Here is a 12,657-nt window from a genome sequence, read left to right on the forward strand (position 1 = left end):
GGCCCCGCTCGGCGCCCGTTTGCTCTCAGCTTAATGAGGCCCGAACAAAGTCACGGGTTTAATAATATTTATTGAATGTGAACTCGGGGGGGGGGGGGGGGGTGATAAATGTACAAATGGAGGGAGGTGCAGCACAGGAGGCCGCTAGCCCGGGCTGCCCTGCTGGCGCAGCACGGCGTAGGACGGCTGGAGGAAGCGTCTGCTGCTGCCGGGCTGCGGGGGGGCCATGATGCCCGGCCCCCGCGGCACTGCGCTGCGCGGCGCGGCCCTTCGTGTCCGCCTGAACCGGCCCCTGCCGGAGCTGGGGAGGAAGCACAGCGTCACGCGTGGATCGGGGGTCCCTGCCCCCTCCCCTCCCACCGTAACAGTGACCCCGCGGTGCAAAGCACGTGAAGCTGCTGCCGTGACATCCGCCACGGGCGCAGGACCAACCCCAGCCCCATTCGTGCCACCCAAGTGTCAGCGTTAGTGACGTCTCAGGGGCAGCAGACTGATGTGGGAGATGGGGAGGGGGTGAGAAAGGGGCCCACGGGGCTGGAGCGGCTCCTTCCCACGGCACACTCCTGGCACAGCACTCTGAAACCTGGCTGTACGCTGTTAGAGAGCACGCACTTTGCACACACAGCCCTCCATGCACAGAGCTGCTTGAATTTGCACGGCTCCAGGAGCAGGAGCAGCAGCAGTGCTGTGCTTGTGCTGCAGGAGCAGATCAGCAGGATAAGCACCGAGAACACGGCCAAGCCAATTAAGAAACAAAGCTCGAGTTTGATTACAGTGCCATCGTGCAACCTAATTAGGAGCGATTAGCAGGGAAGCACTGGGGCTGTCCCTCCAGCTGGCCGTGCACACAGCCAGGCAGCACCGAGGTGAGGGCTGAGGAGCCCCAGAGCTCAGCGTGCAGTGCAGGTGTGGGGAGCCATGCTGGCACCCCGTGTCACCCCACAGCAGCTGCAGGAGCACAGCCCTCGTACCCTTTGTGCTGGAACTGCTGGCTGCCACTCGTCCTCTTCCTCTTGGACTCCCCCACGTTCTGCAGCCTCTTCCTCTTCCTCCTTTGGTTCGTGTTGCCACCGAAGTAGCTGGAGGTCACCACGCTGCCTTCTGCCTCCTCCTCGCTGCCAGGCGTGCCGGCGCTGCCCGGGGCCGTGTCCACACTCTGGCAGGCAGCATCTTCTGCACACAGACATCCAACCACAGCTCCTGAGATCACTGCACGCCCGCCTGCCAAGCCCTGCACCCACACTGCACAGCTCCCTGCACCACGCTGCTCCTGCTGGTGCCACGGCTCAGCTCACAGGCACTTCTTCCTCGGGCTGGGGTCAAGCAACGACAGCCAGAAGGAGTTGGGGTTTAGCTCACTGTGATCTGTGCTAAAAGGATCAGCCCTGTTTCCACTAACTTGGCTTCGTGTCTCAACTGGGCTGCACGAGCACCACGGGCAGAGCTCCCCTGAGTGCAGCAGCTGAAGAGCTGCACTAGCCCATGGCAGAACACTACCAAGCCGACTAGCTCATCCTTTTACAACCTGCTTCTGAGATTCTTCACACTGAAGTGAGAGCTGTCAGTGCAGCCCGGGGCATTCCAACCTCAGCTACTGAGGGAAGCACAAGGCAGCAGCTGCCGAGCACCCAGCAGGACACAGTGCTGCCACACACAGAGGTGCAAGATCCTTAACCTCAGGGTCCCGGCGTCTCAGCACAACTATTACACAGGTCCCAGCAAAGGAGCAGAGCAGTGCACTGCAGCTCTGTTTTCCTTCCCCAGTCCAACTAGTGAAAAGACAGCACAGATCTTTGCACGCTCTGAAAATGTGCAACTGCTCCGTTCTGTCACTACAAGAAATAGCAACCCGAGTTTAGGGCGAGGTAACTTCCGAGCAGAACTGATACAGGCAAGGAAGGGAGAGGATGAGTCAGGAAAAGGCACCCTCAGGTGCAGGCCCTACCTGGCGTCGTCCACTCGGAGTACTTGTCCATCACCTTAATGATTTCTGCACCGTATTTTTCCAGTTTGTCCTCTGTGACACCATCGATCTGCAGCAAAACCTCCGCATCAGAAGACAAGGTTTCTGCAACGGAGCAGGGAACCCATCAGAGCTGCCAGGTTAAAGAGATGGCAGTGCAGTGTTCTGGAGGGAATCCGTTCCATCTTTATTTAGGAGATAACTGTTTCTTCCTGGTAGATTTACTTGCAGCCCATTGTACAGAAATGAGTCCAAAAGCTTTCCCTGAAAACGCTTTGGGATTTGCCCCTCAGCACGGACACCTGCATGGCTGTGACACTGACCCACAGCCACGGGAGCCTACACTGCACCCGAGGGGCTCAGTGCCAAAGCCTCTTTCTCTGTTCCAGAAAGCCACAGGCGTGCTGTCAGACACAGCCACAGCTGCATGGGCAGGGGTCCCCAGCAGCCAGCGTTACCTGCTATTTTCTTTAGAGTTGAAGTGCTGAAAATGTTGAAGTAATGGACGTCGAAGATCTTCCCCAGAGTTTTGCAGGTGTCTGTAAGTTCCCCAAGGCACTTTTTAACCATCTCTTCCCGCTGGGACATTTTGGCCACAGAAGCCCTTTGCTTTCTAATGGCACTGGCGTTTTCAGTTTCGTGAAATTCCACCTGTTAAAATAAAGCACGTGTAAATCCAGCAGGGACTCTGCACAGCAGCCCTGAGAACACAGACTAAAGACAGAGGAACAAGGAAGGAAACCAGAAGTATTTTCGGATGGGCCAAAAGAAAGCTGTTCACCCAGTACATCCCGCAGCGGCAGCACACAGCAAGCTTTAAACAGAGCTCACTGGGTCTGCCACTGAGGGCTCTTCTCCTGTGCCAACACAGCTCTAACAGGAGGCACTGCCCCAGGCAGTTCTGGGACTGGCTCCACGACCTTCTCGCAAAAGAGCATTTTCTTTCAGAGAGTGCCAATGGCTGAAAAAAATAGAGCAGAAAATGCAGAAGGAAGTAGTGCTGCTCCCTTCTCTTTCTCTCTCTCTCTTTTCCCCTCAGCTAGCTCTTTCTGTATTGATTGTAACCGCAGTCACAGCCAGCTGAGGTCGGCAGGGACCCGTGGGTCCACCTGGCCCAGGCTGTGCTCCAGAAGGGACACCCAGAGCATGGTGCTCAGGCTGATGCCCAGTCAGCTTCTGAAGACCTCTGAGGAGAAGCAGCACCCCTGTGGGCAGCCTGTGCCAGTGCACAGCAAGGAAGTGCTTCCCAAGGACTGCACAGAACCTCCCGCGTTCCCGTTTGTGCCACCACCTGAAAACAGCCAGGCTCTGTGCTCCTCCTCCTTAAATACCTGCAGCAAGCCATTCAGCACTGCCTGTGCCCTCTCTCCTGGAACCACGTAGGCCACAGCCTGGTCGTTGGCCGTGATGTACAGGTCCTCATCCAGGATCTTGTCCAGGACCAGCTTTCGGAACAGCCGCTCCACGTTATGCCGCGAGTAGGCAGCGCCCTTCCCAAATATCCCCGACTGAATCTTGGCACTCTTTGCACCTGCACAGCAGCAGCCACAGGGTCAGCCAGCAACCAGAGCACGTTTACAAGCAGTGAAGGTTCCCAAGAGTTTTCCACAGGCTGCCCTCGCACACACAGCACGCCAGCACCAGGACACCCAAGCACCCGCAGGACACCAACGTTATCACTACAGCAACCCGGAACAGATTAAAGCTCTCCACTCATTTATTTTCCACCACGTAACCACCCAGAGATTCCTGGGAAGAATAATTTTGCCCAACCTATCTCGCCTTAAACTACTGCTGATATGACGCAGACCTAATGGCACCTGAGAATTTCTGGAACAACAGTACTCACCCAGGAAGATGTCCACCATCATATTCAGTGTGTACCTCCCAGAGCCCACGTTTCGGTTCCCATTTGTTCTTCCCATCTGTGCACAGTGCTGCTGTACAAATCTTACGATGCTTTTCACTTCATCAGTGACATTTCTTGCTTTGTAGTCCTAGTAAAACAGAGTAGATCAGGAAACAATGTGACGTGGTTCCACCCCAGCCCGAGCCGTGCCTGCCAACCTGGTTTGCTACAGCTGAGCTTTTCCAGTTTAACACTACAAACAGGAGCGATTTTTTACCTTCTTTCTGCTGCAGTTATCACAGATGACTTCGGGGTGGTCCTTGCAGAAGTTGGGGTTGAACTCTGTCTCCCCGAAGTAGGCCAGGAGCTGAACCCTGCGGCAGTCCACCACGTTCTCGCAGTAGTGCACCATGCTGTACAGGTTGTTGAAGTGGGTCTGTCTCGTGTGGCTGTTGCCATCCTTCTCCACTGAAACGAAACCAGTTCAGCCCTGGTTGTTTTATCCACACCTCTTCTTACATGTGACCAGACACACTAAACATAACGTTCTCTCTTGCATCAGAAAGACCAAGTGGTTTAGCACAGGCTCTACCTCTCAGGTTTTAACGATTCAAAAAGAGAAAGAAATCTACAACGATAAAAATCTGGCTTCACAGCCACCGTCCCAGGTAAGCTACGAACACAAGAGGTCTCTTACTCAGGATGAGCCTCCTGAGCCTGGTTACGTCGCTGTAGCTGTAGAACAGCAGGCAGTGGGACATCTCCCCGTCCCGCCCAGCGCGGCCGGACTCCTGGTAGTAACCTTCTATGGACTTGGGAAGGGAAGCGTGGATAACGTAGCGTACATCAGGTTTATCTATTCCCATTCCAAAGGCAATCGTTGCACATATAACCTACAAGGGAAAGAACACCTGGTATTTAGCTATGAGAAGCCTCCACGCAGCACACCGCACCCAAAGGCAACACGTGAAACCGTGCAGAACACAGAACATGAGCAGTCCTGTGAGATGGGGACAGCACAGCGCGAGTCTCTCAGGAGACAGAAGGAAAAATGCAGATTGGAGTCTCAAAGTGCAGTTGAGCCAGCACACCTCGAGCTGCTCCTGCAGCCTCGCACAGCTCAGCTCTGTCCTCCCAGAGCTGCACACCGTGGTGCAGGGCTGCTGCCTTTCCTTTGTGGTGACAGGGAGAAGAAGGCCAACGGTTTGGAAGATCTGTTCCAACCTGCTATTTAATCCTGCACTGATCTGGCAACACCGCTGCACGACTCTCTTCCCTCTTACTGTGAGGAAAGTGCTCTAAATTCCAATCAATCTTTTTTTCCTCCTCCCCAGTGGCAACTGCGTTACCTGGCATCCTTCTTGATTAACCCACTTCTTCTGTACGAGATCTCTGTTGGAGTCGGTGAGGCCAGCATGATAGGCAAGTGCAGCAAGACCTTCCTTCTGCAGGATGGCTGCTGTCGTGTCACACTCGTGACGGGAAAGGCAATAAATTATCCCAGAGTCATCTGTGAGTATAAAGAAGAGGTGCTAGAATAAAGAGGTGCATGGGAATAAAGCTGTAGCAGCCCCAGCTGTCAGGCAGACACTGCATCACACTTACCAACCCTTCCCTGCCCGTGCAGCTACTTAACAAAGAAAAGCAATTTGATTACTATCTGATGGTTCTGTTAGTTTCTCCTCATCCAGTTCCCAGCTTACAGGGCTGTGTGTGCCTGCCCAGGAAATCACTTCCTGCTCAATACTGTGCATTCTTCACATTTAAAATACTCTACTTAAGGACATAAATGGAGAGATAACACACTAGGCTATAGCACAAGAGAAGTGACACAGGGAGCTTGCTACAGCCAATGTCCAGCAGCAGGAGCTGCACGACTCTGAAGGGCCCGACACCATTAGAGTCACTGATGGTACAATCAAGGGGAACCACAGATCAGCAGACAAACAGAACAATTCAAACTGTACAGACGTTAGATGACACAGAGCACCTCCATAATTTGCTCCCTCATTTTAACAGGAACTCCCAACTATATCTGAGCCACAGAATCAACAGTACAATTTTGTCTCCCATTCGTTCTCCCTGTAAACCCAGGGGTAGCTTGAGAAAGGCAAGCATCACCTTCCTAACGCCTTCCAGGCTCTGCCTGCCTCACAGGGCCGTGGCTACAGAGGCACTCAGTGTGCTGCAGTGCTCAGTACTCACGTGGATGGTATTTTTTAATCCACTCCAAGCAATCCATTGCCACCTTCTTTGGCTTCTTGGGCAATACATCATATTTCAAGTTATGCCTGTTGAAGCTCATTGTAAACCTAAAACAAAACATGATACCAGTGAGCATCAGTGCTGTGGGTGCAGAACTCCTTCCAACAAGCTGGGGATTGACCAGAACATCCCGAATTGAAGCAGCTGCCACACAAGCTCTGTGTCATCTGCATAGGAATTACTGCTCCATATGCTGAGATTCACATCGCCCACACTTTGGGTCTAAAACTCCTGACTGTGGAAGTCTGCATCAAAGAAACCCCTCTAAATCTAACATGCACCCATGCAGTACTTTGCAGGGCCTCATTGTCCTTCTAGATAATGTATCCACGGCTGGCCAGTCAAAGCTGCAGAGCAGATTTCTAAGGTTATCAAGTCACTGACACAACATGCTATTCTCCCGTCCTACAACAAAAAGGCCGTGATGTGAGCAGGGCTGAGGGCTCCTCCACACCCAGCTCACTGCCAGCAGGGCTGAGGGCTCCTCCACACCCAGCTCACTGCCAGCAGGGCTGAGGGCTCCTCCACACCCAGCACACTGCCAGCAGGGCTGAGGGCTCCTCCACACCCAGCTCACTGCCAGCATTAACCACAGATCACTCCCAGCTCTGCAGTTCTCCAGCGTTCTCATGAAACGCTCTCTAAACCGTAACCTGCCCATCCCGTCCGTGACATTACTTCACGTGACTTCCTTCTAAAGCTTCCTTAACGACACGAGTTTGGCAAGGTTCCTATTAGTAATATTCTGTATTTAAGCTGCATTGAGTTCCACACACACACGTAACTTCATCAGAGAGAAGCACTGGGTGTTCTGGGTGTGCCCCAAAGCCTGGCGCGCTTTCCCGAGTTGCCATTCAGATGCTGTGCGGCTCAGACCGCCCCAGGACAACTCACACTTGTGGTTTCAGCATCTCGAGCTGATTCTGAATATCCTTCTGCACTCGCGGGTTGGCGGTGGCGGTGAGGGCCATCATGGGAACGGAGCGGAACTTCTCGCGGAGCATGCTGAGCCGCTTGTAGTCTTTTCGGAAATCGTGACCCCACTGGAAACAGGATTCAAACTCAGCTGAGATGGCCCCGCTGAGCCCTCCGCCGCTCTGAAGGACAAACCCAGCCCTCACCTGGCTGACACAGTGCGCCTCGTCAATGACGAACCGCGCCAGGAGTTTCCGGTCGTAGAGGTTTTCCAGGGCAGACAGCAGGCGGTTGCTTGCACACACCTGGTGAGCAGCCACCAGGGGCAGCAGGACAAGAAACAAAGTGTCACCGGAGCAAAGGCCGCACAAACCAGGGCTCAGTGTGGCAGAGCTCACCCTGACTGCAGGCCAAGCCCGGGGGGCACCAGGAGGACCACCCTTATGTCACTGACAGCAGCAGCTGACACAGCACTGCCCCTTCGACCCGCTGCAGCAGCCCTCCTCTCGCTGCCCCCATGACTTTACAATTCAACCACGTACAAACCTTCTCGGGGGTAACGTACAGAAGCTTTATTACAGGATCCTTTTTTGACAACTGCATGTATATTTTTGAGGCATCAGCATCTGTTATATCACCAGTCAGATAAGTTGCAGCAATCTGGAAAAAATAAACACAAATATTTGCACACGGGAAAAGAGAAATACCTCCAAACGTCAGTCCTGCACTTTTCACCTGGCTGAAATCAGTATCCTTAGCAAACACCACACAAGAAAGCAGTGACATGTCATTACAGGTGGCACCTGAATCCCCACTGCTCTTGAACAGCAACAAACACACAAGCATCAGGAAACCGAGTGCTTCCACTGCCAATACATTCTGGTTCACCTAATGAGGACCTTCCTGGACAGCTTCTTACAGCTGCCAGCCAATGAACTGTTGTCATTCATCTGAGATGCATGAGACTCATGGTAACTTTCCAGATTTCCAGGGCCTATCTGTGCTGTGACCGAACGAAATAAAGCTTCTGAACTCACGTCTAAAGTTTTCAGCTTCTGAACTTGGTCTATGATCAGTGACCTCAGGGGAGAAATGACAATGGTGACTCCAGCAGAGACGCACGCCGGTAACTGGTAGCACAAACTTTTACCACCACCTGTAAGGGTGAAACACAACGCAGCACATACTCGAGGAGGAGGAGGAAGGGGGCAGGGCAGGGAAGGAATGGAAGTGGGGAGCTCTTATTGTCATTTTACAGCACTCTCAGAAGCAAACTCTGCCACCAGACGGCAGCTGCACGCCGCCCGCGGTACGTACCAGTGGGCATTAAGACGAAGCAGTCTTCCCCCAGCAGAGCAGCATTGATGGCCTCCAGCTGATTGGTCCGGAAGGAGTGCAAACCAAACTTCCTGTGAAACGTCTTCAACATTTCTTCTGAATGGGAAAATTTCATCCCCCTGAAACGTTCGTGTGCGGGGTTATGAACCAGTGGCTCTAGCAGGCAAAGGAAACGTAGCTCGGTTACAATTCCAAGCTGCAGTACGCCTCTTATGACACAGATTGCTTAGCTACTGCTTCAACCCCTCGAACCTTTACACCCCGTACCATGAGCTGCTGCACACGAATAAATAAATGAAAATGCATGCAAGCAGAGATTAAAATCACCACCAGAAGGGTAACTGTCTTACACTGTCAAACTGCATCTCTGCCACAGAATGCCAGCTCGTGCTCCCTGTGACTAGCACTAGTTACAAGCTAGCAGCAAAGTGCCTGCCCAGCCAGGGACCTGCAGCCAGAGCTCCTCTCACTGCGCTTACACCAAAACCACTCAAGTACACATGCAGCAGGGCAGAAGCCTGCATCACTTCATTCTGCTCTGCTTTCACCACTCCATTCTTGCAAGAGCCAGTAATACTGACCTACATCCGAGCACCTGAGGGGTTAGGTTAGCTTCAACAAGTGCCCAAATTTGAGTATTTGGTATAAGCAGCTCAAACTACTGCATGCCTTTGAGTTAACAACCTCAGTCATTTAATTAGAACACAGAAGCACTCTAGTTTCCAATTTTAGCAGCTCCATCTCCCCAGCAGCCTGCAACCTGCACGGCAATGAGTACTCATGTCTGCCACCACTCCGAGGAGGGGGAAAGAAGAGAAAGACTCTTCAACAATGCGTTTGTGAAGAGAAAAAAGACATTTCCACGCAGGCAGCAGGCATTGGTGTCACGTTCAGACAAGTTACTAGGGCTCAGACTTCAGAAATACAAACAAACTGCGAAGGGAAGGACCGTGACACCATTCACCTGAGCAGCTCTTCGCTCCGATCCTGCAGTTCGGCTTTGGCACAGAGGGACGTGAGCCCGGAGCAGCTGCAGCGAGCATCCTGCAGCTCCCAGAGCCAGGCCGCTCCCTGAGCGGCTGCCACAGCGGCGTGGGTGGCTCCTGGGGCTCCACAGCAGCAGCCACATCCTCCCAGCCCTCATCAAAATCATCAATATCAAAGTGATCGAGATCGAAATCCGTATCGTTCACACCCGCACAGCCCGGGGTGGGAATGCCAGCCAGGGCTCCGTGCTGGGCTGTCAGAGCTGTGCTCCCAGTGCAGCTCCTGGGCAGGTTCCAGTTCCCACTGTCTCTCCCCGTGGGTTTTTCACACCAGCTGCCACTGGGTGACGCCTGTGAGGGGCGGCCGAGGGCGGCGCTGCCTCTGCCGTTCGCTCCGGGGGAAGGAAGTGCTGCAGCCTCTATGCAGATCACCTCCGGATCAGTTTCCTTCGAGGCAACAGAAGTACCCACGTTACCAAGAGTCTGACTTTTTATAGTAGAAAAGCTGCTGGAATTAACAGTCCTGGGAGGCACAGACGGAAGGTTTGTGGGTTTCGGGGTGCCAGGGCTGGAGCACAGAGCTGCACTGGGACACGAGCAAGGGTTTGGCTGCACAGACCCCTTCCAGTTTCTAGGACAAACATCCGTGCCACTCGTGTTCGACGCAACAGAATCGGCCAACAATCTTCTCCTGGAGGAGGCAGCAAGGGAAGGAAGAAGGAAAATAACAGTCAAGTGCTGAGTAATGAAGTGCCACCTTCCACAATGCAGAGGAATTGTTTTCACCTCTCTGTCCCTGCTCAACACATTAACACGTGGTGGCTGCACCCAGTTTGGATGCTCTGTGAACCCGTGACTGGCTTTAAAAGCACTTCAAACAAACCTAGAGAGACTAACAGCAGAACTCAGCTGAACACAGTCATTAAACATTACTGCACCTTCAGCTCAGATTTTAAAGTAAAGGGACTCTCAGCAATGAAGAACTGATCCACACACGGCTCCATATCATCCTCACAGTGTGATGGAGACATCTAGAGGCCTGACACTGCTCCACACAGAACATGGCAGTAGGAACATAAGAAATAGTGCTCACTAAACGCACCGGAGCTCTCTCTGCTGAAGCAGCTCTTTTGCACACGAGACAGACGTAAGCTCATGAATTGGAATGGCATCCACCAGCTTACAGATAACTTCCATGACACTGTAGAGCTGCTGCTCCAGATGCGAGCCTTTATCTGCAAGATGGAGCACATTTCAGCATAATGTTAATTCTGACTGGAATGCAGTTAATGATCTCACTTTCTCAAAAGACAGATTATGTTGCAATACAGAAGCCTTAAACTGTCTGAAGCAGCAGCTGCAAGCCATCCCCACAACCTGTGCTTAACACCTGCATCATTTCAGGTACCTGCACGCTCTGCACCATGGTCCTGCTCAGCAGCAGCCTGCTTTGGTGCCACTGACTGAGGCTCAGACTCCGTGCCGTGAACTGCTGATCTTCTGTCAGTAGGAGACTCTTTGAAAATATTACTAATAACAAAATAAAAAGCAATTCAAATATAGAAACGTACAGGATCAACAGACATCCACATGAAAAAACATCTCCAGGACTGACAGCATTAAAGATGCGTACAAGACAAGCTTCTCCAAACCTAGCTAACATCTAAGTAGCCAAACAGCATTTATTGCACTCCGTGCACCAACTTTCTCTGAAGCAAAAGCCACATTTCTTATGGCCAAGTTTGAGGCATTTCATAGGCCTCTAGAAGCTAACTAGCCGAGCAACAAGCCTCCAAAGCCAACTCTAACAGCAAGTTGTAACAAGCAACAGGTTCACGTCTTCTTCGACAGCTTTTAAAATCACCCTTTTTAATCACCTTTCCAGACAGTTCTACCAATCAGCTGTTTTACCTAACGCTTCTTACAGATGGTGAGAAGGACGGCAGCTCTTCCTCTGGAGAGGGTGGAACCACATCCAAGTAATCCTCTTCCAGCTCAACGTCTGCCAGAAGCTCGTTGCCAACCTCCCCCACCTCCGGCCAGACGCTCTTCTCACCATTACTCAGCTTCTGGCTCCCACCACTCCTACCACTCCTAGCTGAAAGAGAAGTGCATTGATATCGTTGAGTAACACTCCAGCTGCAGACCCCTCTCTGGGGGTCTCAGTTAACAGCTGCTGAACGTGAGCCAGCAGCATGCCCAGGGGACAAAAAGAACAACAGCATCCTGGCTTGTATCAACAACAGCACAGTCAGCAGGATGCCATCGTCCCCTGCACTCAGCTCTGGTGAGGGTTCACCCTGAGTGCTGCGTTCAGATTGGATAACCTCATGTTTAGTGGGCACAGTGGCTAAGAGCTGGGGTTGGACTTGGCAATGAGAAATCTTTTCCAACCCCAACAATTGTACAAGCCCATGATTTCCCGAAAAGCAAATTTTCCAGTACTCCTGTACAAACCCTCACCTGCAAGAGCTTCTTCCCTCTCACTGTCTGAAAGCACAGCAGCAGTGGGGGGTCCGACATCACCCACACAGATGAGGGAGCCCTGTGAGGAGCAGTGCACCTCATCCCCGCGCTCCTGTGGCCCCACATCACCCTGCACACTGCTGACACACAGACCAGACCCCTGTGGAGCCCGCGGCCCCTTCAGGGGCAGCACGGCCGGCCTGGAGAGCTTCTTCTCAAAGCCCGAAAGGTCGAAGTCATCTATGTCGTCCCACTCATCGCCTGCGGAGGCAGCAGGGCCAGACGCGGACAGGGCCCCGGGGATGGGCCCAGAGCTCCCCCCGGGTCCAAGCAGCGCCGTTCGGGCCCCGGGCGGCCCCACACGGACATCCTTGGGCCTGACGACGCTCCCGGGGCCCAGCGAGGTGTTCACGTCCTTGTCGCGCAGCGCCGGGCTGTGCGTCCTGCGGAAGGTGAAGGCCCTGCAAGAGACGCAGCCGAGAGTCGGCTTCGCGGGGCTCAGCCCCTCGCGGGCTGCGCTCCCACCCCGGGCCCGGCGGTACTCACGCGGGACGGCCGCGCGCAGGCGGCGCTTTGCTGAGGGCGCCGCGCGCCGAGTGCAGCCGCAGCTGCTCCCGGAGGTTGTTCTGCGGCACCGCTGCCATGACGGGCGGGGCGGGTCGGGGTGCGATGGGGCGGGGTGGGGGAGGCCGCTCCGCTCCGCTCCGCTCCGCGCTCACCAGTCTCGTCCGCCGCTTCGCATTCGGCGCCAAAACGCCGCTCGCGCCGCCATTGGGAGGAAACAACGAGGCGGAAGTGACGGCACCGCGCTTCCGGTTCCGCGGGGATAGCGCCCCCCGCGGGCAAGGCCGCCCCGCCGCGGCATGGCGGCTCCT

General features: G+C 53.8%; 1 protein-coding gene across 1 annotated transcript; it reads right to left on the reverse strand.

The window, feature by feature from the left end:
* Window positions 1–933: 933 nt before the first annotated feature.
* BLM (BLM RecQ like helicase) lies at window positions 934–12,426 on the reverse strand. The gene is made up of 20 exons (XM_065734124.1): window positions 12,329–12,426; window positions 11,780–12,243; window positions 11,228–11,414; window positions 10,725–10,846; window positions 10,419–10,551; window positions 9,295–10,007; window positions 8,310–8,486; window positions 8,030–8,148; window positions 7,539–7,652; window positions 7,199–7,297; window positions 6,972–7,120; window positions 6,018–6,124; window positions 5,162–5,322; window positions 4,510–4,705; window positions 4,090–4,280; window positions 3,813–3,960; window positions 3,295–3,494; window positions 2,422–2,614; window positions 1,946–2,068; window positions 934–1,173 (listed from the first exon to the last, which is right to left on the reverse strand). Exons 1-20 carry the CDS (start codon window positions 12,424–12,426, stop codon window positions 935–937), a joined length of 3,933 nt encoding a protein of 1,310 aa, XP_065590196.1. The 3' UTR covers window position 934.
* Between the last annotated feature and the right edge of the window lie 231 nt (window positions 12,427–12,657).

Source organism: Cyrtonyx montezumae, unplaced genomic scaffold (assembly GCF_038088225.1).
Source record: "Cyrtonyx montezumae isolate F1298 unplaced genomic scaffold, pur_monq_1.0 scaffold_17, whole genome shotgun sequence".
Classification (NCBI taxonomy): domain Eukaryota; kingdom Metazoa; phylum Chordata; class Aves; order Galliformes; family Odontophoridae; genus Cyrtonyx; species Cyrtonyx montezumae.

Coding starts and splice junctions, on each gene's coding strand:
- BLM (XM_065734124.1), bottom strand. CDS start 12,426: ATGGCAGCGGTGCCGCAGAACAACCTCCGGGAGCAGCTGCGGCTGCAC. Junction 7,121..7,198: donor AGGCGCACTGTGTCAGCCAG/GTGAGGGCTGGG, acceptor TCCTGTTTCCAG/TGGGGTCACGATTTCCGAAA. Junction 4,281..4,509: donor GCTCAGGAGGCTCATCCTGA/GTAAGAGACCTC, acceptor GTTTCGTTTCAG/TGGAGAAGGATGGCAACAGC.